This window comes from Nothobranchius furzeri, chromosome 2 (assembly GCF_043380555.1).
Source record: "Nothobranchius furzeri strain GRZ-AD chromosome 2, NfurGRZ-RIMD1, whole genome shotgun sequence".
NCBI lineage: Eukaryota > Metazoa > Chordata > Actinopteri > Cyprinodontiformes > Nothobranchiidae > Nothobranchius > Nothobranchius furzeri.
In genome coordinates, this window is record NC_091742.1 from 55,475,755 (window position 1) to 55,489,320 (window position 13,566).

Here is a 13,566-nt window from a genome sequence, read left to right on the forward strand (position 1 = left end):
TTAATACATACTTACATTAAAGTTTACTTACATTTAGACTATACTTGTACTTGACTCTATCAGAAGTATATTTCACCAAGTAATGTATAAGTATACTTAATATATATATATATATATATATATATATATATATATATATATATATATATATATATATATATATATATACTTATATAATATGACATATATCTAAGTATATATATGTATATAATATATATATATATACTTATATATAATATGTAAGTATATATATATATATATAGATTATATATAAGTGTATATATATATATAAATATATATATATATATACCTGTGGAAGCGCTGCACCTCATGGGCGCTGCCCAGCATGTTGCTCCGGTCTTCAGCCAGCTGTTGCAGCGAGCGCCAGCGGTTGTTCAGCTCCTGGAGAGAAACCAAACCCAGTGAGATGAAGGTGGACACCAGCGGGCTGGACGCCGGACGAGGAAACCTGGAGACGGATCGCTCAGACAGGAAGGGAAGAGCTTCCTCTTACCTTGATGGAATTAAAGTTAGCCGTCGTCTGAACGCCCAACCGTACGGTCTGAGGTCAAAGGTCACAGGAAACACACACCAGTCAGCAGTCATACAGATGCATAAAGATAACTGTAGCCATGGCAACCAGCTGACATGTCCCCACTTTCACCAGCACCTGGTGCCTGCCGGGTCACCTGAATTCCTGTGTGATTTCAGCACGGTCGGCCGTGACTGCGGCCATCAGAGGTGACCTCTGATCAGCTGAATGAACTCACCTTCTAGGGTGACGCCGTCTTACCCCGGGTTTCCATGGGAGCCGTCAGCAGCACGTTACTGCAGCAGCACGTCTTGCTCGCGTAAGCTGCTGCTCGGCCCTTCCCACGAGACGCGAAGCAGCAGGGGAGCAGCTGTCACCGACCGAGCACGAAGTCACACGAGTGACTTCGTCAGTAAACACAACAACAAGCAGGAGAAAACTACAACATGGTTTGCGTTTTATGTTCTGTCTGTTTTATAATCGCCAATACGGACCTGAAAAACAAAGGAGACCACTATCTAGGTGATAACTTCTCACGGGGACGCTCAGTTAGTAACTTTTTTTAAAAGTAAAGCAACCGGAAGGCAGTACGTTCTTTATTCTGAAAATCTCGGTAGCTTCTCTCAATTTCCGCGTCCAATTTCCTGTCTTTCCTTCCCCAAAAATGTCGAACTTGACCCGTTTCAGAGGCGTCGCACGTAGAAAATAGAACCGGCGCGTAAAGGCCGCGACATGCTGCTCCTGAGACGCGGCCGACTCGAGCTGCCGACGGCTCCAGTGGAAAAGGTTCTGTTGACCACAGCGGTTCCTATCAGCAGCTATGACGTGCTGCTGCAGTAACGTGCTGCTGACGACTCCTGTGGAAAGCCGGGGTTAGAGTCGGCTCCATCCTGTAAACAAACAAATGAGTGGTAACAAAAACACCACGTCTGGTTCTGGTGGAGGCGGAGGACAACACGCACCTTTCCAGGAGCAGAACCCAGATGTTCTTGTTGCTACAAACAGAGACGAGCAGAGTTAACAAACCAGGAAGTGAGAGGGACCAGCTGCTGCAGACAGGTGACGCTCACCTGAGCCTGAACCATAGGAGCCTCCTCAGCCATCAGACCTTCTGACTCCAGTTCAGATGCCACCTTGTTGATGTCCCTCAGGCGGGACTCGTTGGCCTTCAGGTCCTGCAGGACAAAAGCACCTTCTGATTATCACCTGAGCTGATCTGACAGCTGCTGCTGGAAGACGGAGAGGAGGAAAAGTCCGACCTTCTGGAAGTCGTCAAACTTCTTCTGCAAGACCTCGACCTGCTCCAGGTCCGACCCGTCTCTCCATCCTCATTCAGCTAAAGACGCGAGTTCAAGTAAAACAACCTAAAGTCACACAAACACAAAGCAGGTGTGGAGATGTTCGCTCTGAGCTGGAGGTCGTTCCTCGGCTGTGAAGGGCACACGAACCTTGTTGGTGCTGTTGAGCAGCGTGAGGATGTCGCCCTTCTTCATGGTGACCTCTCCAGGACTCTTCTCCTGGTAGTCGTACAGAGCCAGAACCAGCTCCTTCCCGGTCTCATCATCAGTTGGAGCCACTTGTTGCTGTCGGGTTAACAGGTCTGGTGTTAGAACGTGGTGGATAAGAATGTTCTGACGGGCCGAGGGTTCTGAACCAGCGAAGTGACCTGGACCCAAACAAAGTGAGCCAGAACCTGCAGACACCTCAGAAACATGTCAGGACCAGACCTGCTCTACCTTCTTCCACCATGGTCTCTCCTTTCTGGGTGACAGCCTTGATGCGAGGTTCATGACCTGTGATCTCAGCCTGCAGAGCCTCGTGCTTCTTCAGCAGGTTCTGGACACCAATCAGGTCCTTCCCTGAGGACACATGTTAGAGTTCAGCATTATGCAGTAGACAGACCAGTTTAACCCAGGGGTTTCTTTCTTCTACAATCTGCTCTTTAACTGTATTATTTCCTGCTATTTCAGCTGTTAACTTTATTTTTTCTGTAAGTGTTTTTCTCCCCAGAAGAAGCTACAATGATGTTCTGCTGAGCTGTGGTGGCCTCATGGAGGGGGCCATCGTCTAGCACACTGCTGCTAACCACTTAATAATTCTCCCTCTCCTGATAATAACATTTTACTTTCTTTGATGTTGGATGTACTACTGCTAGTTTACCCGTTTAATTATAGATCCACTAGGATAAATACAATAAAGTTTCTCTCTCGCCAAATAGAATATTTACTAAGAACTCACAATGTAACTTGTGTGTGTGTGTGTGTGTGTGTGTGTGTGTGTGTGTGTGTGTGTGTGTGTGTGTGTGTGTGTGTGTGTGTGTGTGTGTGTGTGTGTGTGTGTGTGTGTGTGTGTTTAAAAGCCATGTGTAGTGTTTATTTATAAAGCATATGTTGTTGGATTTTATCCAGAATCGAAACTTTGAAAATATATAGTTTAATTACAGTTTGATTTATTTGACATCTGTATAATGTTTATTATTTTGTTTTTTCCCCCTAAATACCTAACGTTTTAGTTAACATGAATATTAGTCATTCATCCCAATACATGAAGTTACACATTTTAAATTTTAATAGGGGAAGACTGCAGGAGGGAGCAGTAAAATACAGGGGGTCCCCTGCAAAAACTAACTTTACGAGTCTGATGAAACTTGCTGGTATTCCCGCTGCTTCTTCAGTAAACAGCGCCAACAAAAACAAAGAAACTTGGGATCTTGTCGGCGTGGCGGTGGGATTTAAGGGAAACGCTGTATGCCCTATAGACTTCTCAACGAGCTGCAGTATTTCTCCGGTCAGATCTGTCTCCGAGTTCCACTAGCGGTCAGCCCGCAGCAGCGAGGCGCCGCATCGGTCAGCCTGCCCGGCCTGACCGCTTGAGATTACCGGATGAAAGAATGGAGCACAGAAGTGTCCCCCCAAGCGGCGCGCCCCGTCATATTTCAACCCATTTTTATCTTAAATGCACTGGGTTTTACCCTATTACCCATCTAAATATGCACTATTAATTATTTTACCGTATTTTACATTTAAATTTCATGGTTAAACAGTACATGCTACATGTTAAACTGATAGTTAGCTAGCTACTTCGGTAAACTCAGCTAGTTTAAAGGCAGCAGTGACATAAAATACAAATATAGATTTTAACTTACCGAAAAAAATGAAGTGGAGACTCCTTGGATGCTCTATTAGTGCAATTAATACCACTGCAAGTCATTTTGTCCAACAATTGCACCAATATTATCCAAAGCAGAATTCACAAGCACAGAGACTCAAAATCCCGACACAGTTTCCAGGAGAGACCGAGGCTGTACTGAGGCCTTTCCACGGAGCTAGCTCTGTGGTCACGTGGGTCTGAGGCGGCGGTCACGTGTGTCGGCTGCTCATTAATTATACAGAATTTTAGGCTTTCAATACACTTAAACAGAAGAGTGAGAAAAAAATTCACCCCCCTCAGAGTTGTCATGAGTATAAACTAGATAATTTAGACAAAAAACCATTTTTTGAACCAGGCTGTAAACATGTTTATTTCTGCTGTGAAAATGGCATTTTTAACATGGGAGTCAATGAGGATTTGCTCGCTTCTGGTACCAGCCCCCAGCGGATGAGGGTGGAACTGCAATTTTTCTTACTTCCGGGTTGGGACCATTTTCTGAGCGGCATTGTGGGGGCTAGTGTTGGCCATGTAGCAAGCTAATATGCTAAGTCATTGCATGAGTTAGCTGTGTTATTAACTTTGTGTGCGACTAAAGTCCGTTTATTTAATGAAATGAGCAGCGCTATCTCATTATTAAAGGTTAGCATTACTTTAGATACTTTTTTATTAGACTTCTAGAGACTTATTCCCTCCATTTTTGTCCCCTCCATCATAATTTTTAAACGTGACGTTCTGAGAAAAAAATAAAAGCGGGAGTTCAGCGCCACCAAGTCAAACTTAAACGCCCACTTATTAAAAGTAAATGAGCAGTGGTCTCTTGTAAAGCGATGAAAAAAATCAGTCTGTGTTGTAAACTATTTTCCCCGTAGCACCCGTGCAATAGGTTTGCAAGCAGCCTGCTTTTTTTAACCGTAGATGAGGATTGTGACTGCAAGAGATGAAGCGGTGCTGTATCTCGATGCTATGTTCCCTCCTTCCCTCCATTTTTGTCCCCTCCATAGTTTTTTTAAATAGTGCTCAGTTGCACATATCTTGAACCGCAGAACGCTTTTTCTATTAATTTCACAGTATTTTAGTGTTGTAATTTTGTCCTTACTGTACACTGTTACTCCAGATTCTTAAATGTTATGTTTTAGCTTTGTGTGGATAAGTCAAATTACACTTGAATCTCCACACACACACACACACACACACACACACACACACACACACACACACACACACACACACACACACACACACATAATTTAGATCAGTGGTACTCAACCTTTTTTCACTGATGTACCCCCGTGAAATATTTTTTTCAGCCAAGTACCCCTAATCAGCGCAAAAACATTTTTGGTTGTGAAAAACAAGACCTTAAATAGGTGCCTTCAGTGACTGATTTATTAAACTTTGAAACTGATAAACAAGTACAAAATTCAACCATTTGGGGAAAAAAAACTATTTTGAATATTTTAAAAGTTAATACTCCATAACTAAATGTATTGGAAATATTTTTCATCACTAAAATGTGATTCTAATCAATTAATTGAAAACAGTCACCATAAAACTATTTAAAACCATAAGATTACCCATTGAAAAATCCATAAATGTGCAAAACACTGCACATTTTTTGTAGTATCTCTTGAACTATTTGGAAAATATATATATAACTAGAAATATATATTAAAAAAATCAAATACAGGCCAAAGAAATGATTAAGCTAATTATAATTAAAGATTGGTAGGGTCTCCCATGACAAATTGGTCTTAGGTGAAGGGTGAGACAAAGAACGGTTCGAAGGATCTTTCATGGCGGTTAAAACGAAGAGTCGGAGTACCCGGCCCGGAGGGTTACCGGGGTCCCACCCTGGAGCCAGGCCTGGGGTTGGGGCCCGTGAGCGAGCGCCTGGTGGCCGGGCTTTCGCCCATGGGGCCCGGCCGGGCCCAGCCCGAACCGGATACATGGGCTCGTCCAACTGTGGACCCACCACCCGCAGGAGGAACATGAAGGGTCCGGTGCAATGCGAATCGGGTGGCAGACCAAGGCGGGAGCCTTGGCGGTCCAATCCCCGGACAAGAAAACTAGTTTTTGGGACATGGAACGTCACCTCGCTGGCGGGGAAGGAGCCGGAGCTTGTGGCAGAGGTTGAGCGGTACCGGCTAGATATAGTCGGACTCACCTCGACACATTGCATTGGCTCTGGAACCCGAGACCTGGAGAGGGGTTGGACACTCTACTTTGCTGGAGTTGCTCCGGGTGAGAGGCGGAGGGCTGGGGTTGGCTTTTTGTTAGCCCCGAGACTCTCTGCCTGTGTGTTGGGGTTTACCCCGGGGGACAAGAGGGTAGCTTCCTTGCGCCTTCGGGTCGGGGAACGGGTCCTGACTGTTGTTTGTGCTTATGGGCCAAATATCAGTTCAGAGTACCCACCCTTTTTGGAGTCCCTGGGACGAGTGCTAGATAGTGCTCCATCAGGGGACTCCATTGTCCTGCTGGGGGACTTCAATGCTCACGTGGGCAATGACAGCTTGACCTGGAGGGGTGTGATTGGGAGGAACGGCCCACCTAATCTGAACCCGAGCGGTGTTTTGTTATTGGACTTCTGTGCAAGCCGCAGTTTGGCCATAACGAACACCATGTTCGAACATAAGGATGCCCACCGGTACACTTGGTACCAGGGCAGCCTAGGTCACAGGTCGATGATAGATTTTGTAGTCGTATCATCTGACCTGCGGCCGTATGTTTTGGACACCCGAGTGAAGAGAGGGGCGGAGCTGTCAACTGATCACCACCTGGTGGTGAGTTGGATCAGATGGCAGGGGAAGATGCCGCGTAGACCTGGCAGACCCAAACGCATAGTGAGGGTCTGCTGGGAACGCCTGGCAGAAGAACCTGTCAAGACGGTCTTCAACTCCCACCTCCGGCAGAGCTTTGACCACGTCCCGAGAGCAGTGGGGGACATTGAGTCCGAGTGGGCCTTGTTCCACTCTGCGATTGTCGAGGCGGCTGTTGCTAGCTGTGGTCGTAAGGTGGCCGGTGCCAGTCGTGGTGGCAACCCCCTACCCGCTGGTGGACACCAGAGGTTCGGGGAGCCGTCAGGCTGAAGAAGGAGGCCTACAGGGCGTGGCTGGTCTGTGGGTCTCCGGAGGCAGCAGACAGGTACCGGATAGCCAAGCGGGGTGCAGCAGTGGCAGTTGCCGAGGCAAAATCTCGGGCGTGGGAGGAGTTTGGTGAGGCCATGGAGAAAGACTATCGATCGGCTCCAAAGAGGTTCTGGCAAACTGTCCGGCGCCTCAGGAGAGGAAGGCAGCAACTCGCTCAAACTGTTTACAGTGAGGATGGGGAGCTGCTGACGTCAACTGAGGCTATAGTCGGACGGTGGAAGGAATACTTTGAGGAGCTCCTCAATCCCACCAATGCGCATTCCGAGGAGGAACCAGAGCTGGGAGGCCTGGGGATGGACTGTCCGATCTCGGGGGCAGACGTTGCTGAGGTAGTCAAACAACTACACAGTGGCGGAGCCCCGGGGGCGGATGAGGTTCGTCCTGGGTATCTCAAGGCTATGGATGTTGTAGGGCTGTCATGGTTGACACGTCTCTATAACATTGCGTGGTCATCGGGGGCAGTTCCTAGGGAGTGGCAGACCGGGGTGGTGGTCCCCATCTTTAAGAGGGGTGACCTGAGGGTGTGTTCCAACTATAGGGGGATCACACTCCTCAGCCTCCCTGGAAAGGTCTACTCCAAGGTACTGGAGAGGAGGGTCCGATCGATAGTTGAATCTCAGATAGAGGAGGAGCAATGTGGTTTTCGTCCTGGCCGTGGAACTGTGGACCAGCTCTATACCCTTGCAAGGGTGATGGAGGGGGCATGGGAGTTTGCCCAACCAATCCACATGTGCTTTGTGGATTTGGAGAAGGCTTATGACCGTGTCCCCAGGGGCACCCTGTGGGGGACGCTCCAGGAGTATGGGGTGGGTGGCTTTCTGTTAAGGGCCATTCAGTCCCTTTACCAGAGGAGCGTGAGTTTGGTCCGCATAGCCGGTAGTAAGTCGGACCTGTTCCCAGTTAGGGTTGGACTCCGCCAGGGCTGCCCTTTGTCACCGGTTCTGTTCATCACTTTTATGGACAGAATTTCTAGACGCAGCCGTGGTGTGGAGTGTGTCGAGTTTGGTGGCAGGAGAATCTCGTCTCTGCTTTTTGCGGATGATGTGGTCCTCCTAGCTTCATCCAGCTCTGACCTTCAGCTCTTGCTGGGTAGGTTCGCGGCCGAATGTGAAGCGGCTGGGATGAGGATCAGCACCTCCAAATCTGAGACCATGGTTCTCGACCGGAAAAGGGTGGCTTGCCACCTCCGGGTCGGGGGAGAGGTCCTACCTCAAGTGGAGGAGTTTAAGTATCTCGGGGTCTTGTTTACGAGTGAGGGTAGGAGGGATCGGGAGATCGACAGGCGGATTGGTTCGGCGTCTGCAGTGATGCGGACGCTGAGCCGATCTGTCGTGGGGAAGAGGGAGCTGAGCCAGAAAGCCAGGCTCTCGATTTACCGGTCGATCTACGTCCCAATCCTCACCTATGGTCATGAGCTTTGGGTAATGACCGAAAGAACGAGATCACGGATACAAGCGGCCGAAATGAGTTTCCTCCGTAGGGTGGCCGGGCTCAGCCTTAGAGATAGGGTGAGGAGCTTGGACATTCGGGAGGGACTCGGAGTAGAACCGCTGCTCCTCCGGATCGAAAGGAGCCAGTTGAGGTGGTTTGGGCATCTGGTCAGGAAGCCTCCTGGACGCCTCCCCGGGGAGGTGTTTCGGGCATGTCCTGCAGGCAGAAGGCCCCCGGGTCGACCCAGGACACGTTGGAGAGGTTACATCTCCAATCTGGTCCGGGAACGCCTTGGGGTCCTGCCGGAGGAGCTGGTGGACAAGGCCGGGGAGAGGACGGCCTGGAGCTCCCTAATTGGGATGCTGCCCCCGCGACCCGGACCCGGATAAGCGGAGGAAGACAAAGACGAAGACGAAGATAATTAAAGATTTGTGCTCATGAAAAGCATATCAACATAAAGTGTTCTCTTTTGGGATCATAGTATATCTGTTCTCTAAAAGAAATCATCAATGTCATTTTAAATAGCAATTGCTAAAAACAAATGTAAATCTCAAAATATATTTTTTAAAATCAAAAAGAAGACTGAAATCTTAACATTACTGCACTGATCGGAGTGTTTTTATAGACTTTTTAGTGAGACACTTGGGCTTGTGCTTCACTGAGGATCTTTTTCATCCTTGGTGGCAGGGAGGCAACTGCTGTGATCAAGCTCTTTTTTAGACACAGTCTGCTTCTCTGATGTACCCCCTGGAGTTTCTTTACGTACCCCCAGGGGTACGCGTACCCCCATTTGAGAAAGGCTGATTTAGATGATTAATGATTTAGCTTCATATATATAGTGGAGGACTGCCTAAATTTTGCAGACTAACACAGATCTACCTTGTGATTCACAATGTTTTCTCTACTGATTATGCTTCCTGGTGTAGATGTGTAAATGTAGATCATCTGCGTTCCTATGAGCTGTCAGCCACATCGGGAAGCCTGTCTATGAATCTGCAGTCAGACTTCAATGATCCAACCCCACTCTCTGCACACAAGATTGATGGCATGCTGCTGTTGACCCCCAAGAGGTTTATACAAGTGAGACCACTGGTGAGTAATTCTCACAATCTGCATTTTTGATGGCACATCCTAAATAACATGACTATATATGTATGTATGTATATATGTATACAGATTTGTCTTTTAAAACTGGTGAATATACAATTTACAGCTAATGCCTTTATGCTATGAGTATTAGAGCCACTGATGGAAAAAAAATATAGAATTCTGAGAAAATAAGTCATAAATCTGAGTTTAATCTCAGAGTTCTGACTGGTACCTAAAACAAAAAAAAAGGGAAATTGGGGAAGATTATGAGGGGGGGATCAGAATTCTGACTTAAATATTAAAATTCAGGCTTTTTTTTTAACAAAAAAAATTCCTAAATAGTTTTTTGTTTGTTTGGTTTTAGGTTCATGAAAAAAGTCAGAATTCTGACTTTAATCCCAGAATTTTGAAATTATCTGACTTTTTTTTCTCAATTCTTTTCTTTTTCTTCAGTGACTCTAACCCCGGCTTTCCACGGGAGCCGTCAGCAGCATGTTACTGCAGCAGCACGTCATAGCTGCTGATAGGAACCGCTTTGGTCAACAGAACCTTTTCCACTGGAGCCGTCAGCAGCGCGAGTCGGCCGCGTCTCAGGAGCAGCATGTCGCGGCCTTTACGCGCCGGTTCTATTTTCTACGCACGACGCCTCTGAAACGGGTCAAGTTCGACATTTTTGGGGAAGGAAAGACAGGAAATCTGACGCGGAAATGGAGAGAAGCTACCGAGATTTTCAGAATAAAGAACGTACTGCCTTCCGGTTGCTTTACTTTAAAAAAAAGTTACTAACTGTGCGTCCCCGTGAGAAGTTATCACCTAGCTAGCGGTCTCCTTTGTTTTTCAGGTCCGTATTGGCGATTATAAAACAGACAGGACATAAAACACAAACCATGTTGTAATTTTCTCCTGCTTGTTGTTGTGTTTACTGACGAAGTCACTCGTGTGACTTCGTGCCCTGTCGGTGACAGCTGCTCCCCTGCTGCTTTGCGTCTCGTGGGAAGGGCCAAGCAGCAGCCTACGCGAGCAAGACGTGCTGCTGCAGTAACGTGCTGCTGACGGCTCCCGTGGAAACCCGGGGTAATACTCTTAGGCAATAAGGCAGTATTAGGGCCACCGAAGGAAACAATTGAATACTGAGATAAATGTCAGAATTCTGACTTTATTTATTTTATTTATTTTCAGAATTTTTCTTCTTCAGTTGCCCTAATACCCCTCCGTATTATGCAATGTTAAACAATTCAAATTAACTTTTGAATTCAGCAGTTTATCATTGGATTTAGATGCAGATATCACTGTCTTGGAAAATTGGTCAGAGCAATTTGGCATTAAGTTTGATTAGTAAACTTGACAGTATTTACACTCTTAATCTTCTTAGGAATTACATGATGTCCACACAAGGCGTACCACTGTTCTCCATGCCCTTCCTGTCTATCTACGTGAGGAAACCTCTGGATTTTTGAGGACATGTGTGGTAAGTCCCAGTATTGTAAATTTGAACAAATCATTCTATTTATTTATGCATAAAGACAACACAAGGACAACGCACATGAACATTTTGGAAAATGTGCCATTGTTTCAACTACAAACCTTTGGCAAGATGTTTAAGCCTGCTTCACACGAGAGCAATCAGCTGAGCAAACGGCCTCGAATGACTGTTTGCTCAGCAGATTGCTCGCCATGTGCGCCTGATTTTCACTGAGTTTTCTGCCTCACGAGACGCTGAGGTGAATATCTGACCAGTTAGATATTTTCTGCCTCACAGGGGTAAAAACTCGCTGTGTGTGCACTACTGAGCTGCTGGCTGAGCTGAAATATTCTAGTGGCCAATCAAAGCACTTTCTCCACTCACATGACCCCAAGATGTATTCAGATGCAGCCCCTTACCTTGTCTGCGTGTCTGAAAAATAAACAAAACGGTACCTTGCGGATCGATGGGCCCACTGTTTCCACTCCCCTTTCGGAAGGATTCTGGGTCTTCCAGGTGCATCTCTTGGAGTAAATTGGCATAAACTCCTTGCCTGGTCCATCTTTCCAGCTACTGTACCCATATTTTCCCAACCTTGAAATGCCGGTGGCGGCGACGTTTCATCAACAAAAAAGGATAGGCATTTCCTCCGTTTCCAGCTCTGTCTCTGTGTACTTTCTTTTCTGACATGCAGACAGGGGGCTGCCATCTTGGGGTCATGTGAGCGGAGAACGTGCTTTGGTTGTCCACTAGAATATTTCAGCTCAACCAGCAGCTCGGTAATGCGCACACGGCGAGTTTTTACCCCTGTGAGGCGGAAAATATCTTAACTGGTCAGATATTCACCTCAGCGTCTCGTGAGGCGGAAAACTCTTGTGAAAATCAGGCGCACATGGCGAGGTATCTGCTGAGCAAGCGGTCATTCGAGGCCGTTTGCTCAGCAGATGGCCCTCATGTGTGGCAGGCTTTAAGGCACTGAGAAAAATCAACAATCACTGCAAAGAATTCAAGCAGCTTTCATTAGCATAACGCTGGCACACACTGAAGCATCTCACTTTATTCGTAAATGAGAGCACAAAGCAACAGAATGAACGGGAGTAGGGCTGGGCGATATGGCCTAAAATCAATATCACCATCAGGGGTGGACATTAACTTCAAAACAACCGGCCAGCCGGGCCGGTAAGTCTGAATATTTACCGGCCCCACCAAGAATCTACCGGCCCCGCTGGTCAGCAGCCAAAACGAGTCAAAATAACAACTGAACCGTTTTAAATGTAATAAACCTTTATTTTGTACACATTCACAAACATAATAACGTATTCAAGTTTGAATTTGTTTGTTCCCTCAATAAAACACGATTTTGTCGTCGCATACTTCCGGCATACAACGCAGTACATCACCAACTCCGCTTTGCTGTACTCGAGCCATTGGCCGTGTTCGAGATGAGCCAGTTCTGCGCAGATTAGACCAGCGGTGATCGGCGAGCAGTGCATGCCGGTTAGATTTGTGTCCACTTGATGCCGACTTGCTCTGACGTCATGCATACGTAGGCAACGATAACCTCGTGAGATCAAGGCGGCCGCAGATTTTGGAGCAAGGCGCTGCAGTTGCTCTCCCTCAGCTGCAAAACCTAGAGGATGATGGGAAACGCCTGGCTCTCACCTGATCTAAGATCTGATTGGTTCATATTTTGATCCAAACATCCAGTGGTAGAACATGAAATGTTAGTTGGTCACATGTATTCTGTAAATCATGTAACGTTGATGATGACAACTATATAGGCCATAAGGAGAAATGTGTTTTGTTTTCTTTTGTCACGTTTCCTAGGAGCACTCTGAAGCTACAGCTGCTAACCTTTACTTATTATTACAGTCATGTTTTCATATACAATATATGATATCCACAAGCATGTGATGATGTGTTTCATCTGCTAACAGGCACCAGAATTAAAATTGAAAATTGAACAAGTGTGAACGCTAACGCGATATCTTCATCCATCATGCAGGGAAATCCAAGAGATTTAACTGGCAGAAACAACTGGTTCACACCATTCTCTCTCTCTCTCTCTCTCTCTCTCTCTCTCTCTCTCTCTCTCTCTCTCTCTCTCTCACTCACTCACTCACTCACTCACACATAGGGCTGTAGCGAAGCCTCGACAAAGTCGACGGCTCGATTCTAAAAATTTGTCGACGTCAGATCCGGAAGTCGACGCACCGCGCCCACTTGTTGCATCCCCAGGAGTTTGTAAATAGAGGAGGAATCTGCCTGTTTTTCCTGTAGTTCGCCCTCTTCTCCGCCTTCACTAACATCTCCGCCAAATACCGAAGACCCGGAACAACGTCCGTCCACTACTAGATTATTTTCCTGTTTTGCCCCTTCGTCTCCCGGCAACGGACAACAACTTCCGGGGTCAGATGCGCTGCTTCGTGTCTATCGCAGATGTAGAAAATCACCGGGAGCGCTTCTCCCTTCATTAAGGAGCTTCTTTCAGACATGAGGAGAGCTGTTTTGGTGGTAGCAGTCTCTCCTCCGTGCTGGTCTGTTTGCTGCTGGGTGTTTTTGGTTTATTTAAACTTGGTAACTTGAACTTAATGTTGGTAAAGCTACTGTTAGCATCTTCGCTAACAGCTTCTTGCGTTGGGATAAGCTGTTACGTTTTGGTTTAGAGTTCATCTTTTTTGTGGTGTAGATCTCCCTTTTTATTACATTTAGAGTGTTGTGGGTTTTCGGTTTAGTTTAAAATATCACCTTGAGTT

The 13,566-nt window shown here is 46.6% G+C and overlaps 1 protein-coding gene across 5 annotated transcripts; it reads right to left on the reverse strand.

Moving 5' to 3' along the window:
• Nucleotides 1-310: 310 nt before the first annotated feature.
• Nucleotides 311-4,191, reverse strand: LOC139063823 (spectrin alpha chain, non-erythrocytic 1-like). Of its 5 annotated transcripts, none has more exons than XM_070546652.1 (8): nucleotides 3,678-4,191; nucleotides 2,269-2,391; nucleotides 1,981-2,115; nucleotides 1,792-1,896; nucleotides 1,603-1,707; nucleotides 1,495-1,527; nucleotides 515-1,422; nucleotides 311-402 (listed from the first exon to the last, which is right to left on the reverse strand). In XM_070546652.1, exons 2-4 carry the CDS (start codon nucleotides 2,320-2,322, stop codon nucleotides 1,861-1,863), a joined length of 225 nt encoding a protein of 74 aa, XP_070402753.1. In that variant the 5' UTR covers nucleotides 2,323-2,391; nucleotides 3,678-4,191; the 3' UTR covers nucleotides 311-402; nucleotides 515-1,422; nucleotides 1,495-1,527; nucleotides 1,603-1,707; nucleotides 1,792-1,860. The 5 variants fall into 5 exon arrangements, with proteins under 5 accessions (XP_070402753.1, XP_070402747.1, XP_070402750.1 ...); XM_070546646.1 differs by having other exon boundaries at nucleotides 1,981-2,198; XM_070546649.1 differs by lacking the exon at nucleotides 3,678-4,191 and having other exon boundaries at nucleotides 515-562; nucleotides 771-1,422; nucleotides 1,981-2,198; nucleotides 2,269-2,608.
• Between the last annotated feature and the right edge of the window lie 9,375 nt (nucleotides 4,192-13,566).

Coding starts and splice junctions, on each gene's coding strand:
- LOC139063823 (XM_070546646.1), bottom strand. Junction 1,897..1,980: donor TGCTCAACAGCACCAACAAG/GTTCGTGTGCCC, acceptor GTGTGACTTTAG/GTTGTTTTACTTGAACTCGC.